Below are 13920 nucleotides of genomic sequence, written 5' to 3'. Positions count from 1 at the left end.
CAGTGTTGTGTTATTCCCAGATTTCAGTAATGTAATAAAATAATGGAGAATCCCACAATTATTGTTTACTCAACCAACACACACAAAAAATGCTGGTGAATGCAGCAGGTCAGGCAGCATCTCTAGGAAGAGGTACAGTCGACGTTTCGGGCCGGGACTCTTCGTCAGGACGAACTGAAGGAAGAGTTAGTAAGAGATTTGAAAGTTGGGGGGGGGGGGAGATCCGAAATGATAGGAGAAGACAGGAGGGGGAGGGATAGAGCCAAGAGCTGGAGAAGGGGAAGGATCATGGGACGGGAAGCCTGGGGAGAAGGGGAGCTTGGACAGTGGAGAGCAGGCAAGGAGTTATAGTGAGAGAGACAGAGGGAGAAAAAAGAGAGAGAGAAAAAAAGGGGGAGAAAATAAAAAAATGTATAAAATAAATAAGGGATGGGGTGTGAAAGGGAGGAGGGTCATTAACGGAAGTTAGAGAAGTCAATGTTCATGCCATCAGGTTGGAGGCTACCCAGACGGAATATAAGGTGTTGTTCCTCCAACCTGAGTGTGGCTTCATCTTGACGGTAGAGGAGGCCGTGGATAGACATATCAGAATGGGAATGGGACATAGAACTAAAATGTGTGGCCACTGGGAGATCCTGCTTTCTCTGGTGGAACAGAGTGTAGCTGTTCAGCGAAGCGGTCTCCCAGCCTGCGTCGGGTATCGCTAATATATAGAAGGCCACATCGGGAGCACCGAACGCAGTATATCACCCCAACTGACTCACAGGTGAAGTGTTGCCTCACCTGGAAGGACTGTCTGGGGCCCTGAATGGTGGTAAAGGAGGAAGTGTAAGGGCATGTGTAGCACTTGTTCTGCTTACAAGGATAAGTGCCGGGAGGGAGATCGGTGGGGAGGGATGGAGGGGGGACGAATGGACAAGGGAGTCGCGTAGGGAGCGATCCCTGCGGAAAGCAGAAAGAGGTGGGGAGGGAAAAATGTGCTTGGTGGTGGGATCCTGTTGGAGGTGGCGGAAGTTACGGAGAATTATATGTTGGACCCGGAGGCTGGTGGGGTGCTAGGTTAGGACAAAGGAAACCCTATTCCTAGTGGGGTGACGGGAGGATGGGGTGAGAGCAGATGTACGTGAAATGGGAGAGATGCGTTTGACAGCAGAATTGATGGTGGAGGAAGGGAAGCCTCTTTCTTTAAAAAAGGAGGACATCTCCCTCGTCCTGGAATGAAAAGCCTCATCCTGAGAGCAGATGCGGCGGAGACGGAGGAATTACGAGAAGGGGATGGCACTTTTGCAAGAGACAGGGTGGGAAGAGGAATAGTCCAGGTAGCTGTGAGAGTCCATAGACTTATACTTCTGTTTTCTTCATGATATTTTGTAATCTAGAATGTTCAGCTTCCAGACTTCCCTCACCTTAAGACAAATTTGCATCGGCGCTGTTCCAGAATAATGATGTCAAGGTGTCTTCCACAGACACTTACTCAGAGTAGTTTGCTCATTAGATTTACTGGCCTCCTACAGCACGCAGGAGCAGAAGAGATTCAGCTATAAACATGTATCACTGCGTACAGTGGATTTCCAGTTAATCGAGACACATTGGGACCAGTATACTTTAGCCCAAATAAGTGGTTGTTCCAGTTAGCTGAAGTTCCATGGAAATAGTTAAAAGGCAAACTATCATTAACTGAGTTCTATTGATAGTTTATTCTGTATTTTATTTAAATTGTGCATTTAAATGAAGTACAGATCAAAATAGAACACTACCAATACTACTACAGTACTAGAAAACCGTGTTAATATCTAATAGTTATTGACGGAGGAATTCATCAAGTATACGCTGCTATGCTTTTGATTGACTGTAAATAAAGAAAATCAGTGCAGCCAGCTAGTGCAGATAATGGACTGCCTTCATTGCCTTCGTGCTTAAAGTCAAAATAAAAAAAAACCAAAGATTCAAAGTACTGTACATTTATTATCAAAGTATGTATGTAATATGAGATCTATCTTTTCACCTGCAGCCATGAAACAAAGAAAACCATGGAACCTGTTCAAAGAACTCCCCCCACCACCACCACCAGCACAACGTGTGCAAAAAAAGCAGATTATGCAGATTACAAAAAAACAGTGAGAAGCACGAAATTTCAAATGCCATCGAAGTCATCAAAAGAGTCTAGGCTTATTCAGATCAGCCCAGTTCAGTTCAATCTAGCGCAGGCCGCCCTGTTCAGAATTGCACAAAATAACAATTAAAAAAGGAGTAACCAGAAACCAGAAGCACGTCATAACATGAACTACGGAATCCATCTCCACAAAATTATCAAAATTCACTGTTTTTTGAATTGGCATCTGTTGGCCCAAATGGATAACATAAAACAAGCTTACGCAAAAGGTGCTTTTTAAAAACTGTTCGCTCCATAGTGTCTAATGGCCACACAACTCCATGCAACTAACACTAGTTAGAAATTATTCAGCAACAGTCTTTTATTAAGTGGCAGAGTGTCCCACATAAGCAAAGGGAATCCTGGCTATTTTCTTGATTAGTTTTTGTTCTCTAAGAGTTGTCCCAAGTGAGTGGCTGTGCCGATTAACTGATAGCCCGATTAACTGGAACCCACTGTATTGGCAACAAACTAAGAGTCAGTAGAAAGTACCCAAGTATAGAAGGGGCAAAAGGAAAGGGAAAACAGGGCACCAAAAGGATCTGAATCAAACAAGAAAATGTAAAGCGTGTGAGATGATGACAAAGGAGGCTCGGGGGAAACCAGAATGCTTCATGACATGACCTTCTTGTCTGTGTTTGACTTGCAATCCAATCCACATCTTAATAGTTGGACTGCTTTAGAATTAGGGTAGGGCAAGAGTAGGGCTGACATTAGGGGTAATGCAGGGATGACATTAGGTATACTTATTTGAGTGAAGGACTGAAAAAGGTTGGTCAGATTACCGTGAGTTATTACTGACCCTCAAGTAGCAGAAAAGATATTGATGGACATTATGGGGGTATGTCAGTCAGAGGTTTTGTCATACAGATGGTGGCGGGTGCATGGAACACCCTGCTTCTGGGGTGGTGGTAGAGACAGATACATTAGAAGCAAAAGAGAAACTCTTAGATAGGCACATGGATGAAAGAAAAATGGAGAGTTATGTCAGTAGTCAGTGCTAGATTGATCTTAGAGCTCATGGTCTGAAGAGCCTATACTGTACTCTTAACTTTCTACATTCTATAATCAAACACACACAGTCAATTAACATGGCAATCTCCTATGACAATGAAAAGTAAGATTTTTAATAATATTTCTTGGTGGGTAAATAATGAGTTAAACCTTGTGGAACCTTCTTGTTTTTCTCTGAAGAATTCAGTGGAATCATCTGTACCCACATGTGAGGCAGATTTAAGGCCTTGGCCTAAGATTGTATTTAAAATAGCACTCACACCATCTCCTCAGCACTGTACTAAAGTTCCAACCTAGAATGTGGGTCCAAGCCACCAGTGTGAAATGTGAACCCCTCTTCTTCTGACTCATCAATCATGATTCGCTCAGTTTGGTTGTAAAGCTAGAACTTATCTAAATTACTGCCCGTTTAGGGTAGCAATGAGGGTCCTTCACCTCTGTCTGTATAGAAGGATTCTTCATTGATATTTCCGTAACAATTGTTTTTCGACCAGTCAGGGTTGTTAGCCCTGAGCTGAACCAACTGGTGGACCACTCTTAGTCTAGCCTCTTACCCTCTGATCTGTTTGGCATGGGTGACCCTACCAAGAGCCAAAGTTTAAAGTCCTGGCTCCATCCAACATAGCTCTCAGGGACATTGAGGCACGCAAACCTCCAAACTACATCAAGATGGTGGTCCTCTTGGTGGTGGACTTATCTGAAGTCACCAAAATGGAAGTAATTCATTAGGACCTTGGCAACGTTTTGGCACATTGGGATTTCATGTGTTGGATTGGAATTGGAAGGTTCTGTTCCACTGGGATTTTGCATAAAGAATGTGAATGGAAAAGTAGTTAGTCCATTGGAATTCCATCTAATGGGAATAAATGGGGAAAGTGTGGACCTTTGAGATTGCTTTTAATGGGAATGAGTGGGAAACAGTGGTCCATGGAGAATTTTATACTGGGTTTAAGTGGGAAGTGTGTTTGAAAAGATTATATTCTGTTATGTAAGTGAAATGAGAATGGGTTGGTCAACTGGGATTTTAAAGATATGGATTAACATTAGATTTTCTGACCTTTGTTTCAGGGTTTTTCATTTCATAATAATCTGGATTGATTTAGTGTTCACTGTGAACAACGTCACGAGAATAATTAAACAATTTTCCAAGGAGAGTAAAGATCTTGTTTGTCTTTAACCTCTTGAGGTGCCCAGAGAATCATCAGTGCTTTGCAAGCGTACAAAACATCAGTCAAATCTGCTAGCCAGTGTGCACAGCAAGATCCCACAACTCAGTGCCAGTCTGGTTATAGTCTTGGTTAAGGGCAAACACCAACCAAGCCAGGAAGAAAATGAAGAAAGTGAAAACCACCTCTTGGAGAGAAACGGGTATTTCACACATGCGTGTGTTTACAAACCACTATGTTCTCAGTCAATCAACTGTAACTCCTGTCCTCAGTCTGCAGCATATGACATTTAGAAGATTGTGATCACAGTAGGATGTACGCCAGTAAATGAAATACGTGCCAAGTGCTATTGGTAACTGATTCATTTTAATTCTCACCTCTCAGTAGGGGAACAGTCGCAGACCTGGGGAAGAGTGGTATGGAACATTGCAATTTCCTGCGTCGTTAATTACCTGGTGTTCAGTTAAACACGTTAGATTGTGAGACATTTCATTTTCTTTTTAAATGCACAAATGTGCCCCTGTTGGTACCTAACTGCTGTCATTAATGGGAACAATATCCCTGCAAATATAATCATCATCGATTACATAACTCAAATAAATGGTTTGTATCTTGTATTGAGTGATGGGAACATTACCTAGGGTGGGAGAGATCACCTGAGTAGTTGTCACACTCCAAAATGAAAATATTTTAGATGCTAGAAATCTGAAACAAAAATAGTAAGTGCTAGAAGTACCCAGCAGGCCGTTCAGCAGCTGTGAAGAGAGAAATAAGAGTTAAAGTCTTAGGTAGATGAAATTTCGTTAGAGCTGAGAAAGGTGTGAAATATATTCAGTTGTAGAGGAAGTTGGAAGTGGTAGAAGGAATGAAAGGGAAGATCTATAGCAGATTATTGACCAGGAACAGATTATATGAAGACATGATGGTTGCAGCTAAAACATTATGGTAAAGATCAGGGAATAACAAAAGGTTATTTCTAGAGAGGAAAGGAGTTACTGGATGCTGAAAATGTGTGATACCAGACAGGAATTACCTGAAATTCCTGAGTTCAGTGTTGAACCTTGAAGGCTGTAAGGCGTCTAAGCAGAAGGTGACGTGCCATTTCTCAAACTTCATTAGAACATTGCAGGAAGTTAAAGACCGAGGTGGCATGCCATGTTGGTGTGGGAATATGTGGCAACACACGTGGGCTGCCCCAGCACACATTGGGGTGTGTTGGTTGTTAACGCAATGCAAATTTGAATCTTGAATAGTGACAGATTGGATAGAGAATTAAGAGAGCAGACAATGAGAACTCATGGCCCTGCAGAACTCCAAGTGGCTGACCATTCTGTATTCTGTTTCCTCAACGGAAGGGAGTCGTTTTTTTCATATTTATAGAGTGATAGAGTTATACGGTATAGAAACAGATCCTTTAGCCCCACTAGTCCAAAAGTGCTTACCTGAGATATTCCCATTTTCCTGCGTTTGGTACATATCCCTCTAAATCTTTCCTATCCATATATACCTGTCCAAAGGTCTTTAAAACATTGTCATTACACCCGCTTCTTCCACTTAAGCTATCTGTTCACAACAATGTTCCGCTACCTTTTGAAGAGTATTCTCTGTTCATTACGTAAAGAATGTAACAGCCAATCTGTGCGCAACAATGTCCCACAAATGGCAGTTGATAACAGTTGGAGAGTCTATCATTAAGTAATGTAATGGATGCATACATATGAGTTAAGATATTAGGGAGAGCTCTTCTAGTTTACTGTGAAGTGGTGCCAATGATATTTAAGTCTGCCTGAGAAAATATTTTGGCCCTTTGGTCTTTTGTGAAATCTGATATTTATGATTATGTACACCACCTTGATTCCTCATTGGACTATAAATCTTGAGTTTTGTGTTGAAGCATCCTCAGTGGCATTTGAATCCACAATCTTATTAGTTACTGTTGCCATTGTATGGGGTCTGAAACTGTAAAATTGCTCCTTTATTTACTAATCTAAAAGGTAAATACGTTTGTACATGAGCATGCAATATTTCCGTTTACTTTGTTCAAACCGTTCTCACATTAAGCAAAACACTTATGTGAGTGAACAGAATGCAAGGATCCAACACACTGGCACTAGTTTCAATTGTTTATTTTTGGAGAGGAAAGGAGGAGATTGTGAATTATTAAAAAAACACAGCAGAGAGTCCTCTAGCGACTACATGAATTATTAGTGAGTGCAAACTTGAGGAAGTCTGATAGACTTTTCTAAAAATTGATCAACATATCTGAAAGTGATCTTGCTCTCTCTTTCTGTTCTGCACAGATTCGAGTGGATGGGCCTTCCCATGGTGCCTTGCAGTATGAGACCATTCAAGTTGTGCAGAGTGGTGCTATTCTGCGTGACATGGCTTTGTCTGTGGACCAACAGTACCTCTACATTATGTCAGAGAAGCAGGTAAGACCAGGCAATGCCTTCTGGCTGATTACATTACATGGTTGTATTGTTATAAAGATGGAAATTTCAGCTGGCAAAAATTGGAAAATGGAGAGTGGCATCAGCCTCAAACAACTGATTTTGTTGGTGATAATTATTGACATTCTATGTTGTTCTGCCGAGAACTGTGGGCGGGCTAGATTGGCGAATGTGAGATGACTCTTGTGGACTGCTCCCAGCACACCATTGGGTGCATTGGTTGTTAACACAAACGATGTATTTCACTGGATGTTTCAATCCACATGTGCTTAATAAATTTGAATCTTGAACCTTGAGGAGTTGAGAAGAGAGCGAAAGAATGGAGTAGGATGTTGTGTAAGAGATTAAAGGCAGGACGTGTAGAGGACAAAAAATGTCAGATGTTTGAAATGTGGAAAACTCATTGGCTGAGCTTTCTCCAGCCACCCTCTCCCTACCCCTGTATGTGAGGTCAGATCTGTGACCATCTGTTTCCTAGTTATGCTGTGTTACTGCTGTGCCACACGCACTGCGACTGTATATTTTCTTTTCATAAAGATGCTGTAAACACAACATTTTCTGCAGATGCTGGGAATCCAGAATAATAGTTACTCTAAAAAGATTCCATATACTTTTGGGTAAGCCCGAGAAAAGTTCAAAGTTCAAAGTACATTTATTATCAAAGTATGTATAAATTATACAACCTTGAGATTTGTCTACTTAAAGGCAGCCAAAATGCACGAAACCCAAAAGAATCCAGTTAAAAAAATAGAAAAACCCAATGCTCAGAGAAAGAGAGAAAAAACACAAATCATACCAACAACAGAAGTAAGCATCAGCATTTTGTACCAAATTAAGTCCATAAACCCATATCCCGGGGTAGGCCCAAACCTCAGTCTCAGTTCATCATAGAGCGAGCAAATCGCCATGAAGTTCACAGACACGAAGCGCGTAGGAGCCGGAGCAGTCCTATAGACTCAGTGCCATGGAGAGTGGGGTGAACATCGTGGGAGAGCGAACGAGCAAGCAAAATCGACCAGACCATCGCAACTGTGGTAAACCATGTATATATGTTGTAACTCGGTTACCTGTCTGGACACACCCCTCTGCTGACTGCCCCTGTGGCTCCTCCCACAGAGTTCTGTATAAAGGTGTTCGCCTTGCCCCTCCCCCTCAGTCCGGGGGCAGACACTCACTGTGGAGGTCGTATTGTACAGCAATAAAAGCCTTGCAGTATTTTACCAACCTCAGTCTTTTGGAGTAATTGAAGATGCTTCAGCACCCCGGTCCCAACAGGCTACCTTTCCAGTCTAGCTGGGCTGGTGTTTAAATCATCCAAACACATCTGATTGTGTCTCGCATTAGGACCTGAGCCCTGGTGCAGTGATATGCTCCGGGCCTACACCTTGCCACCTAGCCTGAAGCCATTCTTGACCTCTCCAAATCAACCCTACACTTAAATCGATCGAACCTTGCACCCAGGTTGGGTGGACCCGTGTCAAAACTCCTCTCCGATTCGCTCACTCCGACTGCATCCCAGCTGCGAAACAGTCTCGAATACATTCCATTCCAACTTGGCATCGTACCAGCACAGCTCACCCTTCGAGTCAGCTTCGCCTTTGCTGGCCTCTTCATTGTTTATAGTGATAGTCTGCCACAATTTACCTCAGAAAAGGTGTTAGTAATCATATTTTAGTTGTATTTCTTGCCTTTTGAATTTGCAGTAAGCAGTTAACCAATTTCAGTAGTGCCGTCTTAAACCGGAACTTGAGTATGACAATTAATAAAGCAGCCATTATTTTCATATTGCTCAAAGAGTTGGCATAACTAATCACAAAGTTAAAGACTAGATCAACCCACATTCTCACTTTACATCCATTGTTTGGCTTCACAAATGGGATGTCCTGATTTCCCCGTACTTTGTGCACCTGTGTCCAGCTGAACACACTGATCAGAAGGAATGTTATAACTCAGGACAGAGTAAGAAGGCAGCTAGGAGTCTATCTGGTAGCTGCTAGATGCAGTCAGAGCTGTCACACTGAATGCTGTTGCATTGTCAAGTGCAGTATGGCCTTTTCTCTGACACGTCAACACTGACATCCAACACTCTTGTCATGCCTGTAGGAATTACCAGCTGGCTCTCCTTAGAGCTGGTGACAAGGGCAGTGATTAATCCCTTCCAAATAGGCCCAGAATTTCAGGTCACTTTTAATGCCACTTCAACCAAGTCACCTTTGCTACGGCTCTTAGCTTTGATGACACACTGAAAAGCTGAAGTGGTACTGTGTTGTCAGCCTGTGGCGGTTATGTATCTTGGAAGCATAAAGCAAAATAAGTCAGTAACGCTCAGTGTGTGTGGAAAAGGACAGGTAGTGAATGAAGCCTGGCGATTCTCCACTGTGCCATTCTCCAAGGCAGTCTTTCAGAGCCAAGGATGACCTGCTCCCACTTCTGAGGTGGCTGATGTGGATTTTGCAGAAAGTGCTTGATAGCTGGGTTAAGAATGTGGTTTTGGGGGAGATGAGCTCCTAATTAACTGGGTTAGACATGCTCCTCACTTGCTTCATACTGGGCTTTACCATGCTTCCAACAACTGGACTTGGAGTGATTATTGACATGAGTAGTTCATGAACCAGCATTGATAATTTCACTCACTCAACACTGAACTGATTCCACAACCTATGACTTACTTTGGAGAACTCTACAACTCATATTCTCAAAATGAACTTTTCTATCTATCTTCCTATTTATTTATTTTTCTTTTTGTATTTGCAGTTTGTCATCTTTTGTGCATTGGTGTTTGCCATCTCTGTGTGCAGTTTTTCATCGATTCCATTGCGTTTCTTTGTACCAACTGTGAATGCCCACAAGAAACTGAGTCTCAGGGTACTATATGGTGGCATATATGTACTTTGATAATACACTTACTTTGAACTGTGAAATTCTAAATGTCCCCTCTGCAGTTTAAGTGATCATTACCAGGTGGACAGAGGAAAAGATCCAAAGATGTTTTTTCTGCCCTCCTTTGGGGGGAAGAAAAGAGTACCATTCCCATGGACTGTCTGGAACCCCTGCCCCAGTGAGCACTCAAAGTGGAGAAGGGGAATTCTGAATGGCATTGAGAACCTCACATTTATTTCTTGGGAACACACAGAGGCTCAGTGCAAATAATAGAAGCAATGCATTGTCTCCCAAGGTGCCCAGCCTCTGCTGTATAGAGCCCATCCAGGCCCAGTCTCTGATTCCACACTGGCCTCACCAGCATCCCTGAATCCACAGAAGCTGAGTGGAAGCAAGTTACCCCCAGATATTTATTTATTTTTTATTTTTATTTAGAGATAGAGTGTGGAATAGGCCCTTCCGGCTATTGTGCCGTAATACTAACAACCCACAATTTAACCCTTGCCTAATCACAGGACAATTTACAGTGACTAATTAACCTACTAACTGGTCCACCTTTGGACTGTGGGAGGAAACCGGAGCACCTGGAGGAGACCCACACATCACGCAGGAAGAATGCACAAACTCCTTCCAGAGGATGCCGGGTTTGAGCCCCAAGCTGTTAAAGCGTCGCGCTAACCGCAAAGCTACCGTGGCGCCCAACGTTATGCCTGGTGTAGCTGAAAAGAAAATGCTTTGATGCTGCGCAGAAACCACCCTAGTTTTTGACCAGACTAACTGTACTGGAGAAAAATAACATCACAAAAATATTGCCATCCAGTGGAAGAGATAGCACTCTGTATTGGAGTTGGAATTTGATCTGGGAAATCTCAATAAATCCGATTGCCACTATTTTTGTGATTTTAAAGACAGGCCAGACTTCAGCTTCTTAACGGATTAACTTGATTTAAAAATTGTCCATGATAGATTGGGCTAGATTTCTGCAGAGGAGTGAGGAACTAAAAGAGACTAGCTTTGCCTCCTATTTTGGGTGGCTTTGACTGAGTGTAGACTATGTAAGAATAAACCCAAAGGATACCCGGTGTGTTCTGCATCTGTGGAGAATGAAACGCTTTGCGTTGTAAGGTGGTGACCTTTTGTCTGAAGCTGCAAATGTGCAGACCATTTTCCAGTGATGGAGTATATGAAAATGCTGAGTTTTGTTTTGCACTGGAGACGATGAAAACAAGCTCTATTTTGACAACTTGGAGATATGCTCGCGTCGTGAGGTTTGACTTTTCCTGCATGTGATCAATCAAAGCCTGGAATAAAATGCCGTGACATTTCCCGATTTTGGTTTTATTGTGTCTTCACAAACTGTACTGAGTGTCATCCATCTGGGAGCTTGTTACGTTAAAGAACATGCCAGGCAGTGTAAGTGTGTTGCTTTCATCGTACAGTGTTGTCATGTTTCCTAGTAGCCGCTCTCCCATCGATTATTAAAGGAAGAACAATTGTTTTGTTGCCATTTTAAATCAAGTGTTAACTCAGCAAGATCTCCAACCTACCTGCTGGCATGCCAGCTCCACCTGTCAAATTAACCCCACCCTGAGCGTTTGAGTTAAACTGACCACATAATTGACACAATCTCCACAGTCAAGAACGCTCACCAACACCTCTACTTTCTGGCAGGCTGGAGAGAGCTAGAGAAGGCATACCATTACTCACAACCTCCTACAGATGTGCTGTTAAGAACATCCTAACATGCTGCATCACTGTGTGGTACAGAAACTGCACTGCGGATTTAATTTTGTGGACCAACCATTGCTCAGAGCAGGAAATTTTTACACGGCCTGAAAACTACACAACACTTTAATTTTTTTTTGTAATATGCATACTATGAATATTTAGAATGGAAATTGAAAATTCACATAATTTTGAGGTACAGAAGCACGAAGGCACACACTCAGCAATTCAGGAACAGCTTCTTTCCCTCTGCCATGCAATTTCTGAATGGACATTAAATCCATGAATGGTACCTCACTACTTTTTTATTTTTATTTTTGCACTGCTTATTTAACTATTTAATATGTATATCCTTACTGTATCTCACAGTTTTTTCCCTGTTATTATGTATTGCATAGTAGTGCTGCCGCAAAGACAACACAGTTCACGACATGTGCCAGTGATATTAAACCTGATTCTGATTCTGATTCAGATAATTGAAGGGTACAATGAAATAAAGAACAACAAAGAAAATCTTTCACGTTTGGTAAACTTTCTCTTGTCTGTCTCCCACTCCCATCAGGAAGAGGCTGCACAGCATCCACGCCAGGCCCACAAAGCTCAAAAAGAGTAAGGCTGATCAACACCTGCACCCACTGTCCCACCCCACCACCACTACTTTATCATTTTCTGTCAGAGTCATGAGACGCCTGCAACCTTATGCACAGACACTCCTGTGCCAAGCATCACCTTATGGGCATGCAATATATACAAATGTATTTGTATTATTGCGTTATTTTAAAAAAATTATTGCATTCTTTATCTTGTATTTTTTTGGGCTGCATCAGATCTGGAGCAACAATTATTTCATTCTCCTTTACACCTGTGTACTGGAAATGATATTAAACAATCCTGAACCTTGATTCTGATTGTAACTGCTCTTTAGCACAGACAGTTCACTATCCTCTGCACTTCGAAAGGTTTATACTTTATATTTCCATATTACTATTAAAAATGTCTCAGTGGACAAATATTCTGACCCATTCAATCTAATTGCCACAAGCATCAACCTGAAAGGAAGTTTGGCATAAGATCTCACATGTTAGGGTATCAGTTTGTGTTGCTGTGTATCAATGAGGTAAACCTGACTCTTTCACTGTAAATTTAGAAACAGACTATAAGTGGAACATTTGGATGATCTAATGGTGATTAAGATATATCTTCCATCTGGATGCAAAACTAATTTGGTCAGTGCTTATAGACAATGTATTTATAATAAAGGCAGACAAGAAAAAGTTTACACAAAGTTAAAGATTTTCCTGTTGTACTGTATTTCATTATACCCTTCAATTAATAAATAAAACCAAAACTATGTGATTTTTCAGTCTTCATTCTAAATATTCATAGTGATATTACAAAAAAAAACATTTAAAGACTGTGCAGTTTTCAGGCCGTGTAAAAATTTCCTGCTTAGAGTAATGGTTGGTCCACGTAGCTATACAAAAGAACAGAGGGAACGTTGCTCCTGTACCTCCTTTCTGATGGCAGCAGCAAGAAGAGAGCATAGCCTGGATGGTGGGGTTCCTTGTGAATTCCTGCAAAACGTCGCCATGTATCACCAATGCCACCTTGGTTTTACTGATACGGTATATTCCAATCCTTTCTTAGCACTCAACCCACCATCAAAGATATAGACAAGGGGTGATTGATAAGTTCATGGCCTAAGGTAGAAAGAGTCAATTTTAGAAAACCTAGCACATTTATTTTTCAACACAGTCCCCTCCTACATTTACACACTTAGTCCAGCAGTCGTGGAGCATACGGATCCCTTCTTTGTAGAAGTTAGTGCCTTGGACCTCCAGAAAGTGGTCCACAGCAGGAGTGATCGATAAGTTCGTGGCCCAAGGTAGAAGGAGATGAGTTATACAGCTCTCGTTACATGCACATGCAGTTCAACTCTTTGAGTGATTATGCAGAAAGTTTGAAGTTAGTAACTCATCTCCTTCTACTGTAGGCCATGAACTTATCAATGACTCCTGCTGTGGACCGCTTTCTGGAGGTAAGCGGGGATTACAGGGAGAAGGTGGGAGAATGAGGTAGAAGAAAACAGATTTGATTGAAAGGCAAAGTAAACTTGTTGGGCCAAATGTCCTAATTCTGCTCCTGTGTCTTATGGTCTTCCTTGTGAAAGTGCACCTATTGTATTAGAAGGTACAAGGTTCCCTGATTCTGACTGAGATACTGCACGGACCAGGCCCTTCCGGCTCTTTAAGCTGTGCTGCCCAGCAAGCCCTGATTTAACCCGCGCCTAATCACAGGACAATTTACAATGACTAATTAACCTACCCGTATGACTTTGGACTGTGGGAGGAAACCAGAGCACCCAGAGGAAACCCATGCAGTCACGGGGAGAACCCAGGTCACTGGTACTGTAAAGCGTTGTGCTAACCATTATGCTACTATGCCGCCGATAATCCTTCTTAGTTGGTAGCAAATGCAGGTTTAAGAGGGAGAGAGTTGTGAAGTGGATCTTGAGGGTATATTGCAAATAGAG

At 42.1% G+C, this 13920-nt stretch overlaps 1 protein-coding gene across 7 annotated transcripts in view; it reads left to right on the top strand.

Moving 5' to 3' along the window:
* The window catches only part of plxna4 (plexin A4), an 811940-nt gene that overhangs the window by 338369 nt on the left and 459651 nt on the right, over nucleotides 1-13920 (top strand). For all 7 annotated transcript variants that reach the window (XM_072241488.1, XM_072241485.1, XM_072241487.1 and 4 more), the window contains exon 4: nucleotides 6633-6764. In XM_072241488.1, coding sequence (XP_072097589.1) covers nucleotides 6633-6764 — 132 coding nt within the window. The remainder of the gene's footprint in view (nucleotides 1-6632; nucleotides 6765-13920) is intronic.

The sequence above is a fragment of the Mobula birostris genome, chromosome 23 (assembly GCF_030028105.1).
Source record: "Mobula birostris isolate sMobBir1 chromosome 23, sMobBir1.hap1, whole genome shotgun sequence".
Taxonomy (NCBI): Eukaryota; Metazoa; Chordata; class Chondrichthyes; order Myliobatiformes; family Myliobatidae; genus Mobula; species Mobula birostris.
This window is presented reverse-complemented; position numbering and strand designations above follow the sequence as displayed.